We start from the raw sequence: 25099 nt of genomic DNA on the forward strand, positions 1-25099 counted from the left end.
ATGGAGAACTCTTATATACACATCGAGGCAGATGGCAATTAGGTAGCTACTATGCAGATACTGCATATACTGTATTGTCTGCCTTCAGTCATTATACAGGTGCTTAGGGAGTCACATCACAGAAATAGTTATTCATAGCTGTCCTTGTGGTATCTGTAGGTATCTTGTGGCTGATGTCGTGCACTTTGAAATTTATTAACTCATTTTGTCACCTCTTTTTGAGTTCCGTAACAACCTTGGTCTTTGATATGAGGAAAGCTTGGTCTTCTTAGCTATGAGGCCAAGAAGACCAAGCGTGTCTCCACTAAAAGAGTAGTTGAATTTTCAGTGATGATGATATCTCCTAAACTCAGTGGTGTCTTCTTAGGGGTTTGTAGCATTTTTCTGTAGTACTGAAAATGGTTCCGATATATTAAAACAATAATTGCAGTGTACAGTAACAATTTTCTCATGCATATGGGGTTATTTTAATGAATGAATATAATCTTGCTTTTTTCCCCCACACTCAGGTATCAGATGATGACTCGTATGTAAGTGATATCAGTGATAATGTCTCAGAAGATAACCTAAGCAATGACATGGAGAATGAAAGACAAACTTTAGGTGTGTTCAGTTTTTTTCTTATACCATGTTTTGAGAATTTTCTTTGTTTCTGTTTGGTTGGGATACTTTTTTTTCTTCTCTCACTAGATAATTAGGTATTATAAGTTTAGAGATGTAAACAGTCTGTGTTTTTTCTCTTTAGCCTCAGATTTTTTTTGATCAGCAGATTCTGGCTAAACTGTTTAACAGGGCCTGGCTACCGTTGATTAAGCAGGATAGTGGTTCTGTATCAGCAGGAAAACACTTATTTTCTTGACTTCTTTGGTGCAGCTTCCACTCCCTCTCAGTTTCACATGGCCACAGGATTTTTCAAAGTAGCAAGGCCTAACTGATTTTTTTTCCAAAAAGTAATTTTCTTCTTGTCACACTGTTTTTTTCAGTCTGCAATTTAACAACCCCATTCAGAATTGTGTTGTTTTAGCAGAACTCATGTTTAAAGGAATGTGAGAATAATTGCACACTGGCAGGCCTAGTGCATGTTTTAATCATGATAGTCTTGTTAGTACATATGCTAATTTAATTGTCTTTCAAATTAGAAAGAGATTCAAAAAAAGAGGGAGAAGAATTGATCATAACAAACTGATCAGCTTTGTGCCTTGAACTCCTTTCAGCTAACCACAATGTTCTTCCCACTCTAACAATGTATTTTTATCTTCAAAACTGCTGAACACTGATTTCTCACTAGCAACTGTTTCCTGATCATCTCCAAGGACCCGTAGATCCCTGTGAACCTGGGTAGTTTGATATGCTTGGAGAATTGTTGTATTTTGTAACTGTTCAAAAATGAAGAGTTTGTTGTTTTGTTGGGGTTTTTTTTGTAAGATAGGAAAGAATACAGATTTATTTCATATCATATCAGGACCTTAGAAAACTGTATTGGTGTGACTGTTCATCTTCTTGTAACAAAGGCTGTCACTGTATCAGCAGTACCTCCGCCTGCTTCTGGTACCTGCTATTTCTGTGCTTTGGGCAGCCTGCCACTGCCATTAATAGAAAGCTTGAGTGTCTTTTTTCTACAGGGCTTTAGCTGCACCATAAATTGTGTGATTATGATAAAATCCTCTGGCCACTGTAAGGTAGAAGGTCAGACCAGATGTTGATAATGGTCCAGTTTGGCCTTAAAGGTCACTGAGTCTAGCTGGAAGTCAGATGTACGAATCTCCTTAAGTATTGATGCTGTCTATTTGTCACAGCTCTTGCAAAACAGAACTGCAGAGGCTTTTCTGTAATGGGGGGTGGGCAAATTTCAGTGTATAGAAAATTTGGTATCTGAATATCTTAGTTCTTACTCTACTCTGTTTTTTCACCATTTTACCCCAATTAACAGGCTACTGCAGAATATGTAAATAAGTCAGTTAGTAGCCAGAATCCCATTTCTGGGATCCCTTGTAATCAAGGATAAATCTTTAGCATTTACCTCCTTCTCCAGGTATCTCCTCATTCCTGAGGTATCTAAGGGAACATCCTTGTTTTTGGCCTCTTCTGATATTAAATAAATTCTTCCAATAGGGAAGTATAGGAGCCAATCTTTTAATTCTCAACAGTATAATTGTTTCAGATAGATTTTTTGATTCATAGTGCCCATGCCATTTTTATGCAAAAAGAAAGATACAGGCAAGGGACTGCAAATAGTTCACCTGTCCTTTTTACAGTAACTCAGCCACATAAGTGGCAGGAAAGATGGAAACTTCTTTCTCAAAATTTTGAGGCTGCTGACTACACTTTAAAATCTCCATGTGAGGTGTGGGCTAGCAGGCACGGAGAAGCTTGTCCTTGGGGTTATCTGTCACTGCTGGAAGCACTGCTGACACCATGCTTATGTCAGTGGAACAGCAGAAGAAATGCTTTTTGAAATTGTGCTTTTAAGAGCAGGGATGCTTTGGGCATGTGCAGCACAGAAGAGATGTGCTGCCCAGTGTGGTTTTAATTCTTCTGAGACAAAGCTGTGTGAGGAAAGCCAGGAAAGGATGGGGGTTGACAGACGGAGGCTATGCCCGAAGGTCTCCAAACAGTAAGTGATTCTAAGGCAGCAGCTTACTAGGTGCTCCTAAGGATGTGTAAAGATAAAATATGTTCCTGTAGTGGCAAACACATTCCTCTCTGAAACGAAAGTGATGTACAGCTAAGCAATGTAATCACTTCAGACTAGTGCCTGTTGCAGAAGCTTGTAGCTCTATTTGGATCCTGCTACAAATCATTTCATGGCACACTTAGAACTATTTATCGTGTTCCAATGGCCTTGATGTAGCAACACAGACTTCAGATTTTCATTTCAAGGACTCTTGACTCGAGTATTTTTATTTTTTTTTATCTTTAGCAAACCCATAGCTCCACAGTTTCCACAGCTTTTCCCCCTTTAAAACACATCATTTCTCCATCACTGTATGGGCGTATCTCAAAGCTAACGTCACTAAAAAAGTTTAAATGATATAGGAACACTGTGGAAAAGTCTGCATGTAAATTTGTGTGCAGTAAATTTCCCTGGTAGGAGTATTCAAAAAAGTAGGAAAAGATCAGTAGGAGTTGTTATTATCCCTAAATCTGTAAGTTACATCTCACCTTCTGAAAAGTGTCAATTTAATTGAAGCTCTGTCAAGGAAGGAGGTTTTATGTCCCTCAAACAGATAGGAATCCATCTCTGTTACAAATAAAATGGTTACAATATTTACTCTTTCAAATTCAATGGAAAGTCTGAGTCTTTTCTTACATCCTTTAAGGGAAAGGAAGGTAATTTTTTTACTCATCTTTTGTACCTGGCATTTACCTCAGTTAAAATACATAAAATCCTGTTCTTAATTTTGTCATTTTTATAACAGGCTATCTTCAAACCACGAGTGAAATACTTGAATGAATTGTGGGTGGAAGGAAGTTTTGACAGAAGAAAAGATGGTTGCATTTCAATGTATGTGTGCAAGGGGGATGAAACTAAGTAAGTGTGAATTGACTTGTTCTGCCACTTCCTTTTCAGACTGTATTTCTGAAAGTGGAATTGGATGCAATTCTAAACGGAGAACATGTTTACCAGCTCCATGTCCTAATACGAGTAACATCAGCCTATGGAACATCCTGAGAAACAACATCGGAAAGGATCTCTCCAAAGTGGCCATGCCAGTTGAATTAAATGAACCACTTAACACCCTTCAGCGTCTCTGCGAGGAGCTGGAGTACAGTGAACTACTGGATAAAGCAGCACACACAGCGAACCCATTTGAACGGATGGTAAATATGTTATTCCAAATACTTGGTAACATTCAATATAATTGCAATAGAGTAAATATAAAAACAGTGCTAAAGAAATGAAGATGTTCAGTTGCATTTTTCTGTTTCTCTCAGCTGAGAGAGGCAAACTCTCCAAATATGTGCCTGTACATATTTACGTAGCCACTGCTTTTGACTCCTCTACATCATTTCTGTTGCCTTTTCAGGAAGCCTCTCTTTTCTCAAGTACCTTGCTGTTCTGCAAGTTTAAACAGAAAAGGAACTTACTTCTGTTTTGCAGCTCTTGCTCTGTAAGATTAAAAATTTACAGCAAAAAGGGAGGAGAGGATTGAGTATAAAAACTACAATTTCTCTTTTTTCAAGGGTGCCTGATCTGGTAACACATTTGTACATAGTGGATGCTGGATCTTCCAGCCCTACAAAACTGTGATATCTCTGTATTGACTAAATGAGCTCAATATTTTTTATGAACTGGTATTCTGAAGTTTTGAGGTTGATCCAAAATGTTCAGGATCTCAAAACCAGGCAATACGATTGTATGTTGGGTACAATAATGGTGTCATCTTCTGCCAGTGCAGAACTTTGAATTCTGCACTTGAAAAGAACAAGAGAAAAATGCATTTCAGTTGTTCTGCTTCCAGGTGTACAAGAGCTACTTAATATGTAAGCCCATAAATAAAGGATTAGAAACTCCCTAAATTCTCTTAAAAGGAAGATAAAGATTTTCCCATAAACTGAATTAAGCTTTTTCAACTCAATATATCTTATCTTAAAATAAGGTTATAAATGAATGTAAATAGTCATGTTACAAATACTTTCTGAAAAGCCTCTTGCCTCATTCTGACAGTCTCAAGGGTGACAATTTAGGGTTTGTTCCCAGGGTGTGGCTGTTCACCGGGGTTTTCCAGTCCATAGTTTTTGTTCTCTTGAGAACATATGCTAACAGGAAAAGGAAATGAGCAGTAGTTTTTCATAGGGGAGTGAAAAGAAGCTTTTTCCCAAGTGTCCGGAAATTACATCAGAAAGGAGTAATCTTTGCCTTTGAGAAATTCCTGAGGCAAAATTATTTCTGGATGTTGCATGGTAATTGCAATAGTTCATAAAAGAGACTTTCTTAAGTGGATTTGGTTTCTGAAACTGTGAAAGGAGAACATCTACACCTTCATAAGATGAGGAAAATGAAATGAAAGCAGAAAAATAGTACAAAAAATACTTGAATGAAACAACCCCAAATTCTAAATCCTCATGTTTAGAGGGAATTGTGCTTGAGCTGACTTGGGTTACCTGTGTCTCAGTCCTAATCAAGAACAGTTTCATGCTTAAGTCATAGCACACAGTAGATAAAAGATAATTTAATTCAAACTGCCTTAGAAATAGCAAGCTTGGTGAAAATTCATACAATGCTTCCTGTGCCATGTTTAGATAAAGGATAGTTGGTAGATCTATGGAATCACAGACTATAACTATAAAAGTCAGTTATTATACAAAATCTAACAGTGATTTTTAAGGTTACTGCTTTGAGCTCTGTTGCAGAATGCTAAACTGTTTCAAACACTTTTCAGAAATGCTTTTTTCGATTGACGAGATTTGCAGTGTCTGACACTAAGAATTCCATTCCTGGACTGTTGACTGACTCTCTGAAAACTGAATAATTCTCTGATGTGTGAACTAGGGCTTAACTTGCAGGAGACGTGCACGTGTATAGTTTTGCAAATGATGGGAAAAATACAGAATCTGATGTTAGGATAACTTTTTTTTTTTTCATTTCTGTCATAAATTAGTTAATCAAAATGCAAAACATGTTCTTCCCAGGTGTACATAGCTGCATTTGCAGTCTCTGCGTATGCATCCAGTTACTACCGAGCTGGAAGTAAGCCATTTAATCCTGTACTTGGAGAAACCTATGAATGTATTCGTGAAGATAAGGGTTTCCAGTTCTTTGCAGAACAGGTATTGTATGCTGCAACCCCTAGAATTGCTACTTGATACGTTGCATCATTCTAAATGTGTTTCTGGAATCCCCTGGAATTAATAGCAAAATACAAAATTACTTTTCATAACCTGAGCCCAGCAAAAATCAAGGGATGTTGCTGAATTATAAATGAAGGAAATTGTTTTTTTGAGGAAAGTCTGCTAAGTCTGGCATGGAACGTGACAACCAACAGCTGACACTCAAGAAGCAAAGGCTGGCAGGCTGCCTGCTCCAGTAACTAGATAACTTAGTTAAGTAGAGTGCAATTCCTCATGCTGAAATCTGATCAGGACTGCAACAAGCATTTACATTCTTGCCATTTTCTTTTGTGTGTGATCGTTACAAATACTGTATCTTCAGCTATTTAATATCGTCTTTTATAACAAATATATCCCTTGTGTGAGTCAATCAACCACAAGTATTTTCTATGGCACCATAAATATTTCTGCTTCCTCTACAAATACTTTTGTAGGCTAAGCCTTTCATATCTGGTACCACAGCTGAGTAGGTGAAAGATGTATACAGCCCATCATGGTCTGAGTGTTTATGAAGACAATTCCTCAGTAGGAGAATAATTTTTAAGTATGGATGAAAATTATTAAATTTAAACAAGCCAAGTTACCAAAATTGCTAAGCTTGAAACATATGTTAAAGAGGTATAAAACTTAAATATCTGGTGCCTAGGAAAGTAAGAATGACTGAAAAGTGTCTAATTCTGTCTAGACATAACAAAACAAGTGCATTGTGCAGAGGTGTGCAACCCAGAAATTTGATCAGAGAAAGACTTCTAAGAGCCTTTATGAAATGGAAAGTATTTTTGACCAGCTCTGAAGGTACAGCATTTTGCACAATATGTTGTAGAGCTGACAAAAAGGAGTGCTCTATGATGTTTCCTTGGTCTCAGGAAATGCCACAAGCAAGAGCAAAAATAAGGAGAGGGGAAAAAAACCCAACAGAAAGAAAAACATTCAAAGCACGAATCAAATTTAAAGTTCAAGCAGTGTATCTGGTTCTTCACTGTGCTACTTCAGTAGTAAGATTGCATGTACAGTGCACTGCAGTTACCAGTGTAACATCAAATTGGAGTAACAAAGGTGAAAATGGTTGATACTGAGCTTAACGTTACACTGAATTAAAAGGAGAAATTTTCACCTGAATTTTGGATAAATCAGTACGAAGGCTACTTTTTATAAGCAGGATTTTTAATACATGAGGAGGCTTGGGCTGTATTGTTCTAATACGTGAAATAAGTGACGTGAGTTTATAGAGTGGTAAAGTTACTGTAAGAGTATGTGGTAGATAAATATTAGGAAGGGAGGAAATAAATTTCATGCAGCCTGCAAGTATTAAATATTTCTCTTTGCATCAGGAACAGTTGCTTATTGCTTATGCAATACATAATTTTTTAGTGTGGATAATATGTAATCCATAGAATAGACAAAATGTATAAAATAACAAAGATTCTGATCTATTACTAGAGTGAGTTTAGAATAACTCCTCTTAGCACCACGACCTTACTCTGGAATTATAACAGTTTAAGTGAGAGCCAAGTTTAACCCATGTATTATAGTGACATCTGGGGTTAATCTAGGTACAGTATGTAAGAGTGAGTGATGCTCTTGGTGGATTAGGCCATAGCTGAGAGTAATTAGTACTTTTATCTTTCTTTTTAAACCAAGTAGAGGATTTCAATAAATAACTGGAAGCCTGTGGAAAAAATGCTCAATAACGGATTTGCAAAGTGAGTAACAAAGAAGAAAGTAAAACTGCATTTGAGCCATGTAGGTGGTTAAGGAATTAAAGTCATAGTGGGAAATAGCAATTTGACTTTGAAAATAGAGTTGCCCAAAGGACTGTAGGCATCAAAGCGCTGGTCCTGATCTGTTCTTAGTGTTCAGCCAGAGGGGAGAATTCTAAGGCAAGGAGTAGTGGCTGCTTTCACTTTGTGCAGGTTTTTTATTTACTATTGCATTTGAATAGTCTGCATTGTGTATTTGTTTATTTACTCTCAGTCCTTGCTTTGCTCTTTTGGTGGTTGCCCTAATTCATGCACAGCCATCACCCAAAGCTGATGAAATGCAGTGTACGTGGTTAGAGTTTTGCAGTAGAAACACCTGGGGTGTCACTACTGCAGTGGAAGGGGTTGCTGGATGGAATTTTGTGGCTTGATTTCTCCACCTGTGGCCCCCTCAGAGATGCTGATTGCTGTCTCCTCCCTCATAGTCAGGGATTTGTGGTTATTTACTGTACAGAAGCTTTAGGCCCTTTGTTGTGTGGGGGGTTTTTTGTTTGTTTGTTTTAATTTGTCTGTGTGCTCAAAGTGTGGCTTAATCTATTAAGAGGTCCAAAGGGTAAATTTAATTATCACCTTACAAACAAAGTATAAAATATATAGCTAGATTTTCATTCAAACAAAATTCACAGGCCTTTTAAAATAAGTGTTTCCCATTTCTTTCAAGGCTCCTTAAGCCTCAGTACCTTATTAATCTCACTGCCTCCCCCTTCAGGGCACAACTGCAAAGGGAAAGTAAATGTTCAAATTGTAAATGCCGTATGGGAGTGAAAGGGGAAAACACCAAAAAACACAAACCAAAATGACAGTTCAAGGGTTAATATGTTCATCTTTCTTATCCTCCCTTTTATGTCTTGTTAGGTCAGTCACCATCCACCTATTTCTGCATGCCATGCTGAATCTGTGAATTTTGCTTTTTGGCAAGGTAACTCTTCACTCTCTCATTTACTTTTATAGTGTTCATAATATTTTCATTGTATGTCTAACACAAAATATGCAGAAATTAGGAAAAGTTGAAATTCCTTCTTTAAGTGTATTAGAATGCCTTTAAGAAATGCTAACCTGTACTTACTTGCATGCTTCTTACTTGGATTTTCTGCTATTATAAAAAAGTTCAAAGTGTTTTGGTTTGGTTTGTTTTTTTATATATAACATTGATTATTCTTTTAATGTAATAATATCTGCAGTTCTTAAAAATCAGGGGGTTCTGGATGTGTGTGTGTGTTTTTTTTTAGTAAAGAAGAATTGTACCTCAAGCTATTTATAAAACAAACAATCTAGAAGACAGCATGGAAAAACCTACAAGTTAAATCCTGAACCTTGGCAAATCTTGTAAACCTGTTCTGAAAGTAATTCTCAAAAATGGGCTTAGCAGCAAGGGAAAATACATTTACATGCTGGCATTATTACAGTATGTAAGATTTTGTGCTGTGTAACTCCTAACATTGTTTCAAAAGACGTGTGTTGAAGCTTTGTTTGCTGTGTAATGCTGGTGAAGATGTCAGCCAGTAATAGTACCTTGTGTGGTTAGATAATTTTGGAGTGTGCACAAAACATAACTATGCCTTTTAACTCAGTTAAAATCCTTCACCTAGAGGTTTGTCAATTCACAATGTAGCCATATTATAATCTTTTTTTTATGATTGACTCTGCTGACTTGATTATAGTTATTACAGATGTAGCCATAAAGAAATTGGAACCCATTAGTCTGAGTTTTATTATTCCATGTAATTCTTTGCTTTGTAAGCAAATACAGAGACACAAGAATCCTTTTGTTGTTAGCCAAAAAGCTAAGATGACCAAAAACATATTCAGTAACTGAATACTGTATAAATAAGACTAGATAGCAGCCTGTCTTAATAAAAATAGATGAGACTGATTTGTTTAACGAATCTTGACAACTGTTATCACTCAAATATTTTAACACTTCCATTTAGAGAAAAAAGGTCTGCTGTAATAATGAGAGCTGAGAATCTGTTTAATGAGAAAGAGTCTGAGATTTGGTCTTGATGAGCACTGGAGAATTGATCAGGGTACGGTAGGGTTTAGGTTTTCTTGTTTGTTACGTTTTTGAATGCGGCTAGCTGAGCTTACAGGAGGTCTAGACAGTGACTTTTTTCCATAGCAAAGGCAGTTTTTAAATGCTGTGACCTCTTGTAATGGGGTTATATTAACTTATGTGTAGAAAGATTAACATCAAGTTAATCATAAAGGCAGCTTGTCAGTGAGTTTAGTTCTTTCTGCATGCAAAGATCTTTTCACTTGCTGTATTACCTTCTCAGCTGAAAAGGAGATAGTACTCAGCAACATTGCCAGAGTAGTGCTGTCATCCCACCAGAAACAGACCTTAGTTCATGTGTTTCAATATCAATAAATCTCTTGATCATTTCTAGTGAACTAGAAGACTGAGTTCTGACAGGGACAGATATTTTGGAAGTAGCTTTTCATGACTTAGGAAGCTGACTCTGCAAAACAGTGTCGACACATGAGCAATAGAAATTAAGAAAGTTCCAGTTATTACAACATCTGTGCCTGAATTAGTCTGAGCATATCTTTGAAATAACACTTTGCTTTTCTCTGCTGTCGTAAAATTCTTGCATGATCAAGTTGCACACTGGTTCCCAAGATGTCTCCCACATACTGATCACTGTGGGACAGCTTTGCCATCTGTGAGAACATAGAATGTGAAACAGTCTGGTAATGCATTTAAACTGTTAAACTCAGCAGGGTTTGCTGTTTTGTTCTTTCTCTTCCATCCCACTGCAGAAGAGAGAAAGCTAGTGCAGAATTCAGCTCAACTATGTCATACTCAAAGTAGTGTTGGACCTGTTATAGGGCGGTGAAGGAATCACAACAGAATCGCTGTCACTGAAGATGCTGACTAAGCATCAAACTTCAAAACAGAAAAAAACCCAAAAGGTCCTTCTCTCAACTGATAAGAAAAGGATCATTTTTTTTCCATTCTGCCTTATGTCCCATTCCAGTCTTTGCAATGGTAGTCAGCTTGGTGTGGCTCAGTCATCACTTGTACATATATACTTGGCAGATACGTAATCTCCTAACTGTGGTTTGAGCATCTATCTCACAGCCACCATAACAGCTTCCCCCCAGAATTGCACGGGAAACAGTGTTTTGTTTTCCTTGTGCTAGAACTAACATCTTTTTGAGACTAGAGTTGAATTTTCCCCTCTTTTTCAGATTGTGTAGGAAATGGAGTTCCTGGTGTCTGATATAGGAAAGGTACTATTCCCCTGAGCTCTGAAGTTATTATGGAAGTTACTATCTGATTATCTAAACCCCTTTTGCCATGCTTCTCTATGTTTCTTTCTCCTCCAGGTGTTTTTGCTCAATAAATTTGGTTAAACTTGCATTGAGTTTTCTTATCTTTTTGGGTTTTTTTTTAAGAAATGAAGTGACTTGGACATCTTTCTGTGATTCAGTCAAGATTTTAAAAGGACAGTTAAACTTACAGAGGAAGTTAGACTAAATCCCTCTGTAATTTTGTGCCTTTTGAAACATTCTTTGACCTCTTCACTGTGGATGTTCTTGTTATACTTTTGTATTTGAAATTCTGCTTTTGTTTTTGAAAATGTCTGCATTCATTCACTAGCAACTGAATTGTAGACAAGTATATGCTGCCTATAGCTTTTCAAATTCCTTTCTTTTGAAAAAGTTTTTGAGAGGACTTTAAACATCTCTTACTTTGCTATTTTAATAATAATATAATGAAAATCAAACAAAACAAGCAAACAACAAAAAACCCAACAACCAATGTTCAAAGGTCCACAGCATTCTTTGAGCACTTATGTTGCAGTTTGTTATTTTGAATGTCTTGACAATAAAGTAGAACTCAGGAACAGACTGATTCATCCATGCCTATGACTAAACCTATCTTTTTTTTTCTTCTTCCTGTTTCAGATGTAAGATGGAAAAACAAATTCTGGGGAAAGTCCATGGAAATTGTTCCAGTTGGTACAACACATGTAACTCTTCCAGCGTAAGTGCTGCAGTTGTGCATTGCTGTTCACACATAGGCACAAATCTGTTTTCCAAAGAAAGAGTACAAAATTAATTATTTTGCCAATTTAAAAAAAAGAATAAAAATAGTTCAAGAACGTAGCACTCATCAAACTAAGGGACTAAGCAAGCATTTTTCTTTTAAGTGGATAAAATTGTGATATCGTAAGATGTTATCCAAAAGGTAATGTATAAACCATGTTATGTTCATAGCAGCTAGCCTAAGTTGTGGAATGAAAGGTTTTTAGGATGTGAATGAGGGTTCAGAAGCAAGATAACTAATATTAGAACTCATAATGGGCTGATGAACTGGAAAACAATTTGATTTATATGTGATCTCCATGTGCTGGTTTCTATCCCTGTGTATTTGATATAGAATTAGGTACAGAAAAGGTGCTAAGGCTATAGGGAAAAATAAAGCATTAGTATTAAGGTTAATTTTGGAGCAATTACAGTTTTTTAGCATTTGTGATAGACCATGTGACCTGCATAGTTAGGGGCAGAAAAACAAGTTACTGTGGGGTAAATTGGTCACGTATCTGCTGGTCTGTAAAAACTGTCTTTGTGTGTGTGCTCTTATAAAGCAGTAAGTGAAAGCAAGGGACGAATAGGAGGTAAGGACAGATTCCAATATCTCCATGGAATGTGTGTGAAGCAGTTGCTATGGGGAAACTGGTGCTTTCTAAGTTTATCCTTTACCTTACCAGTAGTGACTTGGCTATTCGTACCCAGAACAAACTGTAGAATATGTCTTCATGAAACTTTCCTCGATGTTTTATAAAGCTGTTTTATAAGAACACCTCCTTCTTTAATAAAAGGTAGAATGTTGTGTTACCTTATTGGCATTTGTTCATCTCTCCCTGTCTGCTATCTTCCAGTGTGCAACTGCATCTTGAAGTAGCTGGTGAGAGGTTTTGCTCTTGCCTAAAGCGAAAACATAGGCTCAGCCTTGAGAGCTTGAGCCAAGCTCATCCCACTCACTAAGTTGTCAGATGACTCTGGTGGCCCATGTCCTTGTGTTTTCCGTTGTCACTGTGTTACAAGCTGTGAAATGGGCATTTCAGACAGTAGAAGCCATTAGAATGATTTCTTTTGGAAACTTAAAACTGGTAAAGAAGGATAAGTAAATTGAGAGAAATCTGAATTCAAGACCAAAGTTTATAGCAGATGCAAAAAAGGTTTTGTGGGAGACAGGATTGCTGTCATAGGGTTTGTTTTGAGAAGGTGTGGAACAAGAAAATGAGGCATTCCAGGAAAAAAAAATGTATTTTGAGTTTCTTTGATCAAGTTTTCTGCAAATATTTTCACAAGTTTATGAGCTCATTTGAACAAGACACATGATTTTTCTTGTGTGTATTTTTCCTTACAGTTTTAAAGACCATTTTGCATGGAACAAGGTGACATCTTGCATCCATAACATCTTAAGTGGGCAGAGATGGATTGAACACTATGGAGAGATCATCATCAAAAATCTTAATGATGACACTTGCCACTGCAAACTGACTTTCATAAAGGTAACCACAGCAATGTTGGCAGTGTCTTTTCTAACACACAGCAGTGGGTGGATATGCTCTCTGATGAAGCTCAGTACTACTGTTTACAAGCTGTAATTACTTGTGATTCTGAGCAACTTTAACTCTGAAGGAATTGCCATTTACTAGGCAGAGCCTGACAAGAAAGAGAAACAATAGCTTTCTCAGGTGATTTCACTGGTGTTAGGGAAAAGTATGGAGAAAGGAAAGGAAGAAATATCATGGAAAACTTACTCTCAGTTTGATGGGAGACATAGGTACAAGCTGTCTACTGACAGCGGTTTACCACATGCCTCCTGCTAACCCACTGGCATGTGCTGTGGTTGTATTCATTCAACAGCTGTAGGTTATGGTGTTACTCAAAGCTTTTTCTTCACTACAAGGCCTCAAGATACAACTTCTTCAGGAATTGTCCTTAGAACTGAAATCAAATTTTGGTTTTGGTAATAGATGTCTTCTTCTTAATAAAGGAAATCAATGAAAATACAAAGCAATGCTAAAATTTCCAACCCGAGAAATAGTTTTGCAAAGCATGCTAGGAGACTTACCTTAATCTGCATTTTCTGTGTCTGATTGCTGGAGAAAGGCTGTGCTTTACACAGAGCAGACCATACAGATACAAGGAATTACTTCAGTGTACCTATGCAGCATGGTGCTCAGCAGCAGGAGGAAAGTTTTCTTATTTGTTTTCCTGAATATCTAGTGCTTTCTAAGAAGCATTAGGGTGATTATTTTTTTCAAACACTTATTTGAAAATACTGTAATGTAGTTTCAGAGCTGCAGTAGATGTTTAGAGTTCAAATTTTAAAGACTGAGAGCCTACAAATCTCACGCTTTTGATATTGTAAATTGTCTAAATGGGAGATTAAAGTATCAGTTCCTTCTCTTCCTCTTCTGCAAATTTGGGGAAGATGTAGATAACTAAGTCGGGAGTCCGTGTCAACTGTCATTGGGCAAAATTAAAGATCAGCTATGCTTCGCATAGTACTGTCCCTAAAAAAGTTAAACCACATAAATACGATTCTCAATGTTAGTATTTTAATAAGCTGATTAATAGTACTAACAGCAGTTGTTTGCATATGATATTTTAATGCACACCGAAATTAATAGTTTTCATTTCAGAAAACTGCTCTGCAGCATGGTGCTACTGGCATGGCAAAATGAACCACACTTGAGCTCTTATGCACCTTTTTTCCCTTGTTCCTTTTAATTCTAGGCGAAGTACTGGAATCCAAACGCACATGAGATTGAAGGCAGTGTCATGGATAAAGCTGGGAAAGTTGTGCATCGACTCTTTGGGAAGTGGCATGAAAGTTTATACTGTGGAACAACTTCATCTTCAAACTGCATATGGAGAGCAAGTTAGTGATCAGAACAGCTGTTGTACAGGAACTGAGATCTGCTTGAGAAGGAGCTTACTGTTTTTATTTCTTTACTAGGCCTCAATTTCTTTTTATTTCTCTGTAAAATATTAGATTTTTGTCAAGCATTTAGAATTTAGACCAGAAGAACATCATTTAAATAATATGGAGAACTTAATCCTGTGGCTTCCTGCATTTTCTCCATTCTCCCTCATTTTCGTATTTGGGCATGACGTAGGTATTGAGGACTCTAACAGGAGGGAAATAAAAAAAAAAGGAACAAACCCCTCCACTGCTTGTATAAAGAAGTGTCATGTATTTCATGTGTTAAACATTGGAGGATAGCCCACAAAGCTCAGTTCTGTAATGACAGCCATAACTGAACTCCTCCCAAACTCATGGGATTTTGTCTACTGTAGTTTGAAAAAGCACTATGATAATAGTATGGCCTTCATCACAGTTGTGCTCTGATTCAGCTGAGAGAACAGAAATCTGTCTTGTTGCAGAGCAATTATCAAGGGGGATGTTCTCTTTTGTTACATTATTAAAAACCTCTTGTTCCCACAGAACTGAGGCTGTGGATCAAGGATAAACAAATGACTGAAGGGAGCTTGGAATTTTTATTCTAAAGATAATAACATTTACTTGGAATTCTGAATGTACTCTTTTCTTCCGTAGATCCAATGCCTAAAGATTATGAACAATGGTATGGATTTACTCAATTTGCACTGGAGTTAAATGAATTGGACCTTCAAACTAAGTCATTACTCCCATCCACTGATACACGTTTTAGACCAGACCAAAGGTAAAAAGTTTTAAATACCTTCCTTAAATTGTTCTTAATCTTCCATACACTCACTTTGGCCTAAACTCAGACTATTTTGAGTTAGTTTTCCTTAAGTGCTTTTTGATAGTGTAGTTGTCTGCAGATGTAGCTGTTTGCCTTTGAAACACTGTGAACTATCTGCCACAAAATGGGGGAGAGGAACACCAATTGTGTCTTGTATTGCTGCTGCTACAGGTTTCTAGAGGAAGGGAATATTGAAGGAGCTGAAATACAAAAGCAGAGGATTGAGCAGCTACAGAGAGAACGACGGAAGGTGCTAGAAGAAAACAATCTAGAGCATCAGCCTAGATTTTTCAGGTACTATATAATATTTAGCATATGCTATCATTTATTGAAATTCCTAATTATAGATCTGATTATGAATTATCATGGAGCAGGCTCCAGTTTTTTCCAGGTTTCTTCTAGATACTCGTTTTTTTATACTTTGGTGATGTAGCATACTCCAGACTTAGTTAAAACTCAGAATTATATATTACTTTTTCATTAGTGCATCCTTGAATTTCTTTTTAATTTTTTTGCCTTGATGGCAATTGATACTTAGTCTACATTTGAATCTGCCTGACTGACAGAATCTTTGATTCTTTCAAACGAGGTGAAATAGCTGGATTTATCTTAATTATCTCTGCTGAACTTCAGTTAAATTCAGTGGGATTGCCTGGTGCAGAAGTGTGCTGAGTTGGAGCCTTTCATTTCCAGCACTGTTTTCAAACAGGTTTCCCCTATTTTATAGGGAGAGAATTATCATTCTGAGGGCACTTTATCTCTTCCTGTTGTAAATTAATTAAACAGGAGACTTCAGCCATTGAAAGACAAAAATGAATGCCAGTGGGGATGTGGTCTTTTGCCCTCCAACTTCTCTCTTCTCCTGCAGTGAAAGAGTTGGAGCCAAGGTGAATGCTGTATGGGCCTATGTATCACAGTTAACAGATTGGGATTCTATTTTTTCTGAATAGAAAAAATAGAGGAACACAGAAATATTTATAATAGGTATAAATAGGTGCAAAAAGAGAATGGTTCAGACCACTAGATATCTGATAAGCTGGTGAGCTAACTCATCATTTGCCAATCACACCTACTAAAGAGAAGCAAATATTACTTTCAGCAGGATAGAGGCAGTCTAATACTTTGTGATTGTATATTCACAATGAGAATTGCGAATAAGGATCAGCATTTGAATCCTTACAATGAGGATTTGAAAACGGAGTTTTGTGCTGTAGATTTAAATAGTGGAATAAAGAATTTAATTACTATATAGCAAAAGTATTAGAGCAGATATAAATTAATGCATTTGGCTTTTCAGTAGTGATTTCTCTCTGCCACAAGCCTTGATTTACTTAAAAGAGTAATTAGCGATTGTGCCAAACATGTTGTGCACTAGATTAAAAGCAGACTGATTTTTTGGCTCTTGACTGAGAGCTATAGGCTCTCTTTATGCAATAAACATGGTGAGCCATCTTTGGACAGGTAAGAAGTCAAGTTTCCCCTCAAAGCTGCTTCTGAGACCATGAAATAAACCTGGGCTGTAATTTTAAGTACCAAGCACAGACATATAACAGTGAGAGTGAATAGTGGGTTATTGAGATGCATCTCTCAATGTGCAGACATACCTGTTCGACTCTTCATGCTATATTGGCTTGTTTGCAGGCTGTAATGAGTTGCACTGCACCTGGTTCATGGGCTGGATTGGGTATCTGTGCATAGTACTACACTGCATTACACAGCATATATGTGGAAAATATAAGCTTTACTTTTAAGACATTTATTTAACCTTTGACAGGAAATCCAATGATGACTCCTGGGTGAGCAATGGAACCTACATGGACCTTAGAAAAGAACCTGGTTTTTCCAAACTGGACAATCCTGTCCTCTGGTGAAAGAGGAGCTAAGTGAAGATATTCTGTGCTGTATTCTTGGATCTGATTCAAAAGACATATATGTAAAATATAACTATATATATCTATATATACACATATATATATATATATACACATACACACACATAGTGTATGTGTGGGGTGTGTGTATGTGTGCAAATGTGCATATCTTCAAAATTGTGCTTAAGTTAGAATCTCATAATTAATTTGTTTCCTTTACTCGACTATTGCAATGATTGTTTGAATGTATAAATACCCTAACTTCTTTTTATAAAATATTTAATAAATAGTCCTGAATGTAAACAGTGAGAGGGAAAAGAGGAGCTTTTACACTACTTTTTCAATGTGTAATAACATCAGCTGTGAGTTAACTTATGCCTTATTAAATTGCATTGGAGGCAGTAGCATCAGCATCTCCTAGCTGTGCTGAGGAATCAGAGTGCAAGCCTTAGTAACTCAAACTGTAGGTTGGATTCCACAGTGCAATGAGTAGTTCAGCTGTCTCTGGGCAGGTATAAATTGCTAAAACAAGATTACCAGCTGGTGCTGGAATCTGAATATGATCTTTTGCTGCCTGTAGAAAAGATTTAAATAAGCTTTTGTTTCTAATAACTTTCTTCTTAGTATTATGGAAGAGGTAGTTCTGAGCTTGCGTCAGTGGTTCTACTGCCTTATACATAAATTGTACCAGGTTAAATGTAGTGCTAGAAATTCAGGAATCGCCAAAATTTTCCACTGGGAAAAATTTCCACTTCAAATTTATAGCCCCTAACAGGGCAAGAGGAGGAGATTATTGTATATACTGCTTGAGCACTGAGTAGATGAAGAAGCTCTCTCTCTTTCCAGTAAGTGAAATCTATACAGAGCACGAAATCCTGTGCTTCCATAGCTTCATTTGTTTTTATTAACCTAAAAATTGCAACAGTAAGACTTTTTAAAAAGTAAGCAAACTGATTGTTTTAAGCTAGAAATTTTTTCCTAGTATTTTGATATTTTCTACCTCTTAAGAAATAAACAACATATTTTAGATCTTATATTTAAAAAACTACCATCTGCCTTATGGAGAAGTGTATGGAGTCTTTGATCTTCCTCTGTTTGTTTGTTATTTTCAGATAAATATTGAAGTGTCTTGCACTAAATCAATTGCATCCCTTTCCTATATTTTATATGTATGGCTTGATTTGTGAAGCTACTAAACCATAGGTCAGAAAGTGAGCAGGAAAAAAATGTAGCACTTTTGAATGAATATTATAGAGATGGGCAGTATTTTTTGGTTTTTTTCCATCAAATCACAATGTCACAGTCATTAACAGAATAATTTGCATTCCTACCTATCTGCAACTCAAGCCTGATCTGTGATTCTTTAAGTCTGTTCTGTGTGTCTTTGACTCTGGCAACAATGCAGTTTCCATGTGATAGGTCTATATCCTGTCACCACCCCCTTTTATTTTTCTTCCATGCCACTGTAATGGCATGAAACAAATACAAAAGCTGGCATGTTAAACTGGCTTATGACTGGAACACTTGGGTGTGGCAGGGATAAGGTAGACTCCTAGGCAGGCAGACAGACTAGTAGCTTAGAAAAGCTTGCACTTTACTGCAACTGTGCTGCATTGTCCTAGAGAAAACCCATTAAAAATGGATCCGTGTAGTATATGTAAGATGAAGGAAAAACTATGAAGGTTTTCCATTTTAAACAAAATCTGTAATGTCAGATTAGATGTATATTTGAATTTTCTTTGTTACCTTGAAGCCTCATTGTCTCAGAGGCAGATGAATGCTTTTTCACTATTTTTCACTTTGCCCAGGAACTCTGCCTCACTATAATTTCTGTAATTTATTACCAAAGAAGTTAGCATAATTATTTATATTTAATATGTCTTTTTAAGACTTGACTACCATGCCAACAGCTTACAACAAGGCAAGGTTCACATTTATATGAAGACAAAATCTGGGCTTTGATTCCAAAGGAAATCTTAACCTTTGGGGGCTGTTTGGCTTTTCAAGGAAAATGAGGTTCTTGTCATAACTTGTTCCCTTCCTGTATTTTATCCTTGTATTAACTGTGAAAACTTGGCATCAATTGGAGTGGTTAATTGTAGTTATCTTTGCTGTTGGTAATTACCATTTATACTAAAAATAACATTCATTTAACAACAAAAGAGGGTAGCGGAAATAAAAAAAAAGCTTCTAGGCAAAGGAGCAAAATTTATGGAAGATACATTAAGCTTGCTCATTGTCATATTTGGCAACTACTGTGATACTGACTGATCTGCATATATATCAGTTATATATCTGAATATATTGTTGGGTTTGTATATTCTATGTGTGGAGAGGATTCCCCCATACTTTGTCATATGACCTAATATTTGATAGCACCTAAAATTAAAGAATTAGAGGCCAAAAGGGAAAGTTAAAAGTTGTAATGCATTAAAAGCAGCAGGTGTTAAACAGAACAAATCTCATTATTTGATTCATGATTTTTGAGAAATCAGACTGGAAGTGTTGCCTTCTATCTTACAATCTAAACTGTCTAAAATACATGGGATTGATCACAAGAAGCATTGGGCTGAGCAGTGCCTTATATAAAATTTTCTTTGTCAAAATTTCCATATCAAGAAGGTAAACTGAAGAATTTTAATATCATCTTCAGAAAAACAATGCCTGAGAATAATCTAGGGCATTTCTTAAATGCATGAAGCAAAATCATTGAACAAGTAATAGATCCTTTTTAAAATCTCTAATACACACCTGCAAGCACGATGTAACCAGTTGTGAATGATCCTCTGACCCTGCGTTTCCAACAGCGGTATAGTTTTCCCTGCTTACTTTTTTATTAAATAATTGGGTTTAGTTACTAAACTTCTGTCAGCTATATATTAAGAAGTGGAAGGAAATTGTCTTGATGTTACTTCTGTGTATTTCTGCATAAAAATATATTCATCATTCACAAACCGTAATATATTCTATAAAGTTATTCTTGGTAAAATATCAAATTCTGGTAAGTTTCTTCCCCAAAACTTCAGCTGTGTTGATGGGTACCAAATTTATTTTAGTGTTCTGCAATATAATTAAGACAAGTTGTTTTTAATAACTGACATTGGGGGACTTCTTTCCCACTATTTCTACCCTGAATGGTAAAGAGAATGCACCAAGTAACTTAACTGCTACGTTTCATACACAGAAGTGATCCCCAAGCTGTGTTAGTTCAATGGATCAGTCTTAAAATTTCCTGATGGCCGTTGTCTGCTGTTATAGCTCTCTTATTTATTGACTTTATAAACATCACTTAATATGATCTTGGAGGTCAGTTTGAGAAGAATTCATCCAGCTCTTCCTTTCTTTGTGTGTCTGTTCATAAGGTAAAACCTTCACTGCAAACTTATGTCAAAGTAATGTAGCAGTTCAGGCCTTTTGGTGTTAAACCACTGGCTCAGTTTGCAAAGCATAGAAAGGAAAAAAAAGTCCAGGGAAATAGTGTTCATAGGAACAGAAACTCACAGCTCTACTTCCAGATCTGCAGGCTAGATGCTTAGTTTCTGATTTTGGTACAATGTAGATTTGGAATTATGAAACAGCATCACTGGTTCAGGAGGCGACTCCAGGTAGCATAAAGTGCCCTTTAGACCAAGTGGAACTGGAATGCACCATAAATAATTGCATTCCTTTCTGAATCTCTGTTCTCTAAGGTATGCTTGATGTGTTAGTTTGCCAGCACCAATCTACTTCTTTTAGATGCTTTTTAAAATACAGATCTAGCAGTCTGGACTTAGATTCTTTATAAAGAGCTCAGAAAACTAGATGCCTGGAAGGAAGACCAAAACAAACCCAAATTCTGAAAAGGAAACATCCCAGAGATCTGTTCTTCCACCAATCAGTTTTCTTTGAAGGACTAGAAACAAGATTGCTGCTTTCTTTTAAAACCTGGCTCCTAAAGGATGTAGTGGTTGCAAACACAGTCCCCTTACTGTCTGCTAGTTTAGTGTTGAATCCAGATCACTGTGCAGAAAGGAACACCATTCATGGAGCCAGAACCAGGGCCCAACCAGCTTTCAGGTTGCACAAAGGTCAAGTGCTGATCTCCAAACAAACAAACCAACCGCTTCCAAAACCCCAGCCTAACAAAGACCTCACCCCTTTCCATGCCCCTTACTTTCCCTCAGGTGTTTACAATCCTGTTTAGGTTTTCTATGTGGTCCCTTATGTCTTCAAGTCCTTATTCAATGTCCTGTTCTTCTCTTTATTAAAAAAATCTCTGAATAGGAAAACAGTCCATTCTAAAAAGCTTTTAAATGATAAATCATGCCTCAAACCATAGTTAAAATCTCTCCCCATAAACATTGTGGCCTACTTGTGTATCTTTTCCTTGACTGAGAACAAGACTTTTTTCCCACTTACACTCTGGAATCAGACTTGGTAAGGGTAGTGTGCTGGGGAAAAGTGCAGCTATACTGCTCAGCATACTCCTAGTTATTAGTGTCCTTGCATCTGCTTTTGTGTGAATCTCTTGTGTTGTCTCTCCAAATGACCAGCTTGGCAGAGCAGGAAGCTTTTGGCATATCTTACTTAGTTCAATACAGCATTTTTTTGGTATACAGCTCAGAGGGGGCAAGGTGAAGAGGAGTGCAAAACTTGGCACACAGTGCATATATACTAGAGAGAAGGATGAAATCCAGCCTCTCCACATATCTGAATACATCTTGCAAGGGCTAGAAACAGACGGTGCTATGCAAAGGAGTGACATTAAAATAAAATGGTTTTTTTGGTTGAGTGTGTTTTCATTCATGGGTTATGCTTATTATAAATAAAATTCACGGTATTCACTAATTCATTCTTTCTATTTTCTAGCTACTGGTGGATGCAACTTACTCCAGCAACTGTGGGTTCTTAATAAATTGCACATTATCTTGCTTATCTGTTGAAACTTAGTAAACACTGTAACTTATCACCAAATGTATTATTGTACTCCTCCGTTCTTAGATACTGTTCTTTCTGCAGCTTTTGAAAGCAATAAGAGAAATTTTCAACATAAATAGTTGCCATATGTTAAAGATTTATTTAAACGGTTCATTTTTTTATATAAATTGTGGATTTGGTGTTTTTGTTGTATAAAACAAAACTGTATTAAAGCTTATGAGAATATTTCGGAGGTTGATCCACAAGAGATGATGAACTCCTTTAACTCCACACCTTGGAGATGGTTGGTATTCCCGAGAATCAGGCAGTCTTGTATCTGTGTTAACAGTATTTTATTAGTTCCAGTATTGGAAAAACATGCCACCTGTATGACGTATTACACAAAGCTGCTAAATGCTGAATTTGTTGTTTGTTTTGATAGAGCATTAGTGATTTCAGAATAAGGAATGATATCTTATACATTAGAATGATCACTGACTTTCAGATTATCACTGACTTTCAGATTTTTAGGAAACCTTTCTGTAATCAGGACCATTCCCAGTTTTTGCTTCACTTACTCCAAAAATTTATAATGTTGGAGCACCTTGATGCAAAATTTGATTTATTATTTTTGTCTCTGTAACCAATTTAGTTGGATGTCAATAAATCATACTTGCAAAAGGTCATAGAGCACCCTGACTTTTTCCCAGGGGTTGTAAGCACCTTTTTTCAAAGGTTGTTAGTGACAGCTGAACCAAGTCTTGCTGCTGTGCTTTTTACAGTTCCCAAAATGGCAAGTAGGAAAAAGCTTCCCTCTGCTAGAAGCCTTATTTATCACTCTTACAATCTGTCTGGTTATTGTATAGTTGTGCAGTGTTCCAGTTGTACTGCTCTGTACAGCTCTGCTTCATGGCTATCATGCCAGACACTGGCGCAGGGAAAGGGGTTAGCTGATGGAATCCATTTACAGCTGGAAGTTTATTCTTAAAAGCAGCTTTTAGCAGACAGATGTGCAACATAAATGTTGTGCTCTAGCATGAATGTGGAAACCACAAACCAAATGTTCATAAAACAACTTTTAAAAACAAGGAAACATAGTATTTACTGGATAAAATAAATAACTGGAAAGAAAGGAGATCAGTGTGGTGGCTTTTCCCTTAGCGATGGTGATTCAGGACAGGTGTTCCAGTCAGATCTCAGCTATGTCTCACAGTCCCACCATATGTGTATAAGATGCAATATGGATGGACTAGGATCTTGAAAAACATGGGAGTACAGTGAGTGTAATTCCTGAACAACATGAGATTCCTGACTGCAGTTCTCCAGCATTTACCAGGCTCAGTGTCTACAAAGATTTGGTGGGAGGGAGCATGGAGGTTCCAAGAAGAGCTGGGAAAACTGGATCTCTAAATCTGTTACCACACAAAATATCCTCAGCTGTTGTACATGGCAGAATTAGGATAGAGGCCAAAAGAAAAACAGCTTTTACAGTGGGCAAGAATCAGTTCCTGTTTTTTGAAATCCAGCCATTTTGGTTCTATTGAGTTAAGAACTTTGGAACTTTCTCATCATGTCAGGGAGAATTACTTTGTTGTTGATTAATTTAATAGAGATCTTATATGGTTTAATTGGTATCTGAAATAACAAGCATTTAGTTCAAGTTGCTGGGAAAGTCACTGTTGATAGAAGCAGTAATATTTTTTTATAAAAGGGAGAGAAAGATGGCATGGGATGCTCATTAGTGCCCTAATTGTGAACATGGAGGGCAGCAGGAACTTGTTTCAGAGATAAATGGATATGGAGTGAATTTCTCATGTTCGCTCCTTGAGCTTATACCATGCCAAGTACCCACAGTGGGGTCAGTGCTACCCAGACAAAACAGGTTTTTCTCCCCTACAGAAGTGCAAGGTATAAACTTGGCTCATATAGACCTTGCATCCAGCTTGTGTTTTAGCTCAGTTGTCTGTTCCTTTACATTAATCTCTATTTTAAAGTCATTTTGCTTACTGCAAAATGATTCAAACCACCACAGTGTGAGGAAAAGCACTGACAGGTAAGCTTGCCCTACATAGTAACTGACACACCTTGGCTTTTTTGGTTTGGTTTGTGTTTTAATGCCTATGTTATATTTCTTCTATCTTGCAAATGTTGCTCTCTGTGCTCAATTTATTGATTTTTAACTTAGACCCCTCTGGTGTAGCAGATGCATAAGAATTTATAGGGTTACTCTGTGTTTTTAAATGGGGTTAAAAAGCTGGCCAGATACCCAATTCTGCTGTATACTTATGAATTTGTATCTTTGCCTACTCTGTACCAGGGGAAATATTTGAAATTACAATGTGTAAACTCTCATTTGAGGTAAATCAGCGTTGCTCTGCTGAGCTGAGTATAACTGAGGCTTAAGTTAACTGAGAATTTGTCTCTGTGGGTTCAATGGCGTAAGTTTTTACAGACTCTTGAAACAGTAATAAATTCCTGGAACACAAGATGTTGTGTATGAACATCATCTGATGTTTCTGACTGTAATTTCAAGAATTATTGTCTTTCTCTAAGGCACTACTTCCCTTTGAGGATTTTTTTGAGCTGATGTTTCACTTGCTATTTTACTAAGACCAGTTGTTAGAATTTGAAAATATGTTTTATTTTGCTTAGTTAACATTGTTCTTCTTTATTAAAACTTCTCTATAAAAAGTTGTTTTCCTAAATTACCAATTTCTTACTTTTCAATTTGTATTAAAAAAATAAAAATAATGGCTGGCTGCTGTAAGTCTACTTTGAATGACTGCAGTACATGCCTTGAAAAATCCTTTCCTCCTTAGATTTTTATGAGGATATGTCTGCAATGCCTAGATTGCTACCTAGAGCAAGGAAGATTATGTAGATTTATCAATAGATGAGAACTTGTCTAATAGCAGGAGAGATTTACTCTTTTGTTTACTCTTAGATTTGTTATCATTTCAGCAATTGACAGACTGAAGATGAAGTC

General features: G+C 36.7%; 1 protein-coding gene across 4 annotated transcripts in view; it reads left to right on the forward strand.

Moving 5' to 3' along the window:
* The window catches only part of OSBPL3 (oxysterol binding protein like 3), a 94235-nt gene extending 69360 nt beyond the window's left edge, over nucleotides 1-24875 (forward strand). For all 4 annotated transcript variants that reach the window (XM_064674733.1, XM_064674756.1, XM_064674743.1 and 1 more), the window contains 10 exons: nucleotides 510-603; nucleotides 3572-3822; nucleotides 5635-5772; nucleotides 8448-8511; nucleotides 11505-11583; nucleotides 12973-13117; nucleotides 14352-14496; nucleotides 15175-15301; nucleotides 15518-15640; nucleotides 17121-24875. In XM_064674733.1, the coding sequence (XP_064530803.1) occupies nucleotides 510-603; nucleotides 3572-3822; nucleotides 5635-5772; nucleotides 8448-8511; nucleotides 11505-11583; nucleotides 12973-13117; nucleotides 14352-14496; nucleotides 15175-15301; nucleotides 15518-15640; nucleotides 17121-17217 (1263 nt within the window). In that variant the 3' untranslated portion in view covers nucleotides 17218-24875. The remainder of the gene's footprint in view (nucleotides 1-509; nucleotides 604-3571; nucleotides 3823-5634; nucleotides 5773-8447; nucleotides 8512-11504; nucleotides 11584-12972; nucleotides 13118-14351; nucleotides 14497-15174; nucleotides 15302-15517; nucleotides 15641-17120) is intronic.
* The last annotated feature ends 224 nt before the right edge of the window (nucleotides 24876-25099 follow it).

The sequence above is a fragment of the Pseudopipra pipra genome, chromosome 1 (genome assembly GCF_036250125.1).
Source record: "Pseudopipra pipra isolate bDixPip1 chromosome 1, bDixPip1.hap1, whole genome shotgun sequence".
NCBI lineage: Eukaryota > Metazoa > Chordata > Aves > Passeriformes > Pipridae > Pseudopipra > Pseudopipra pipra.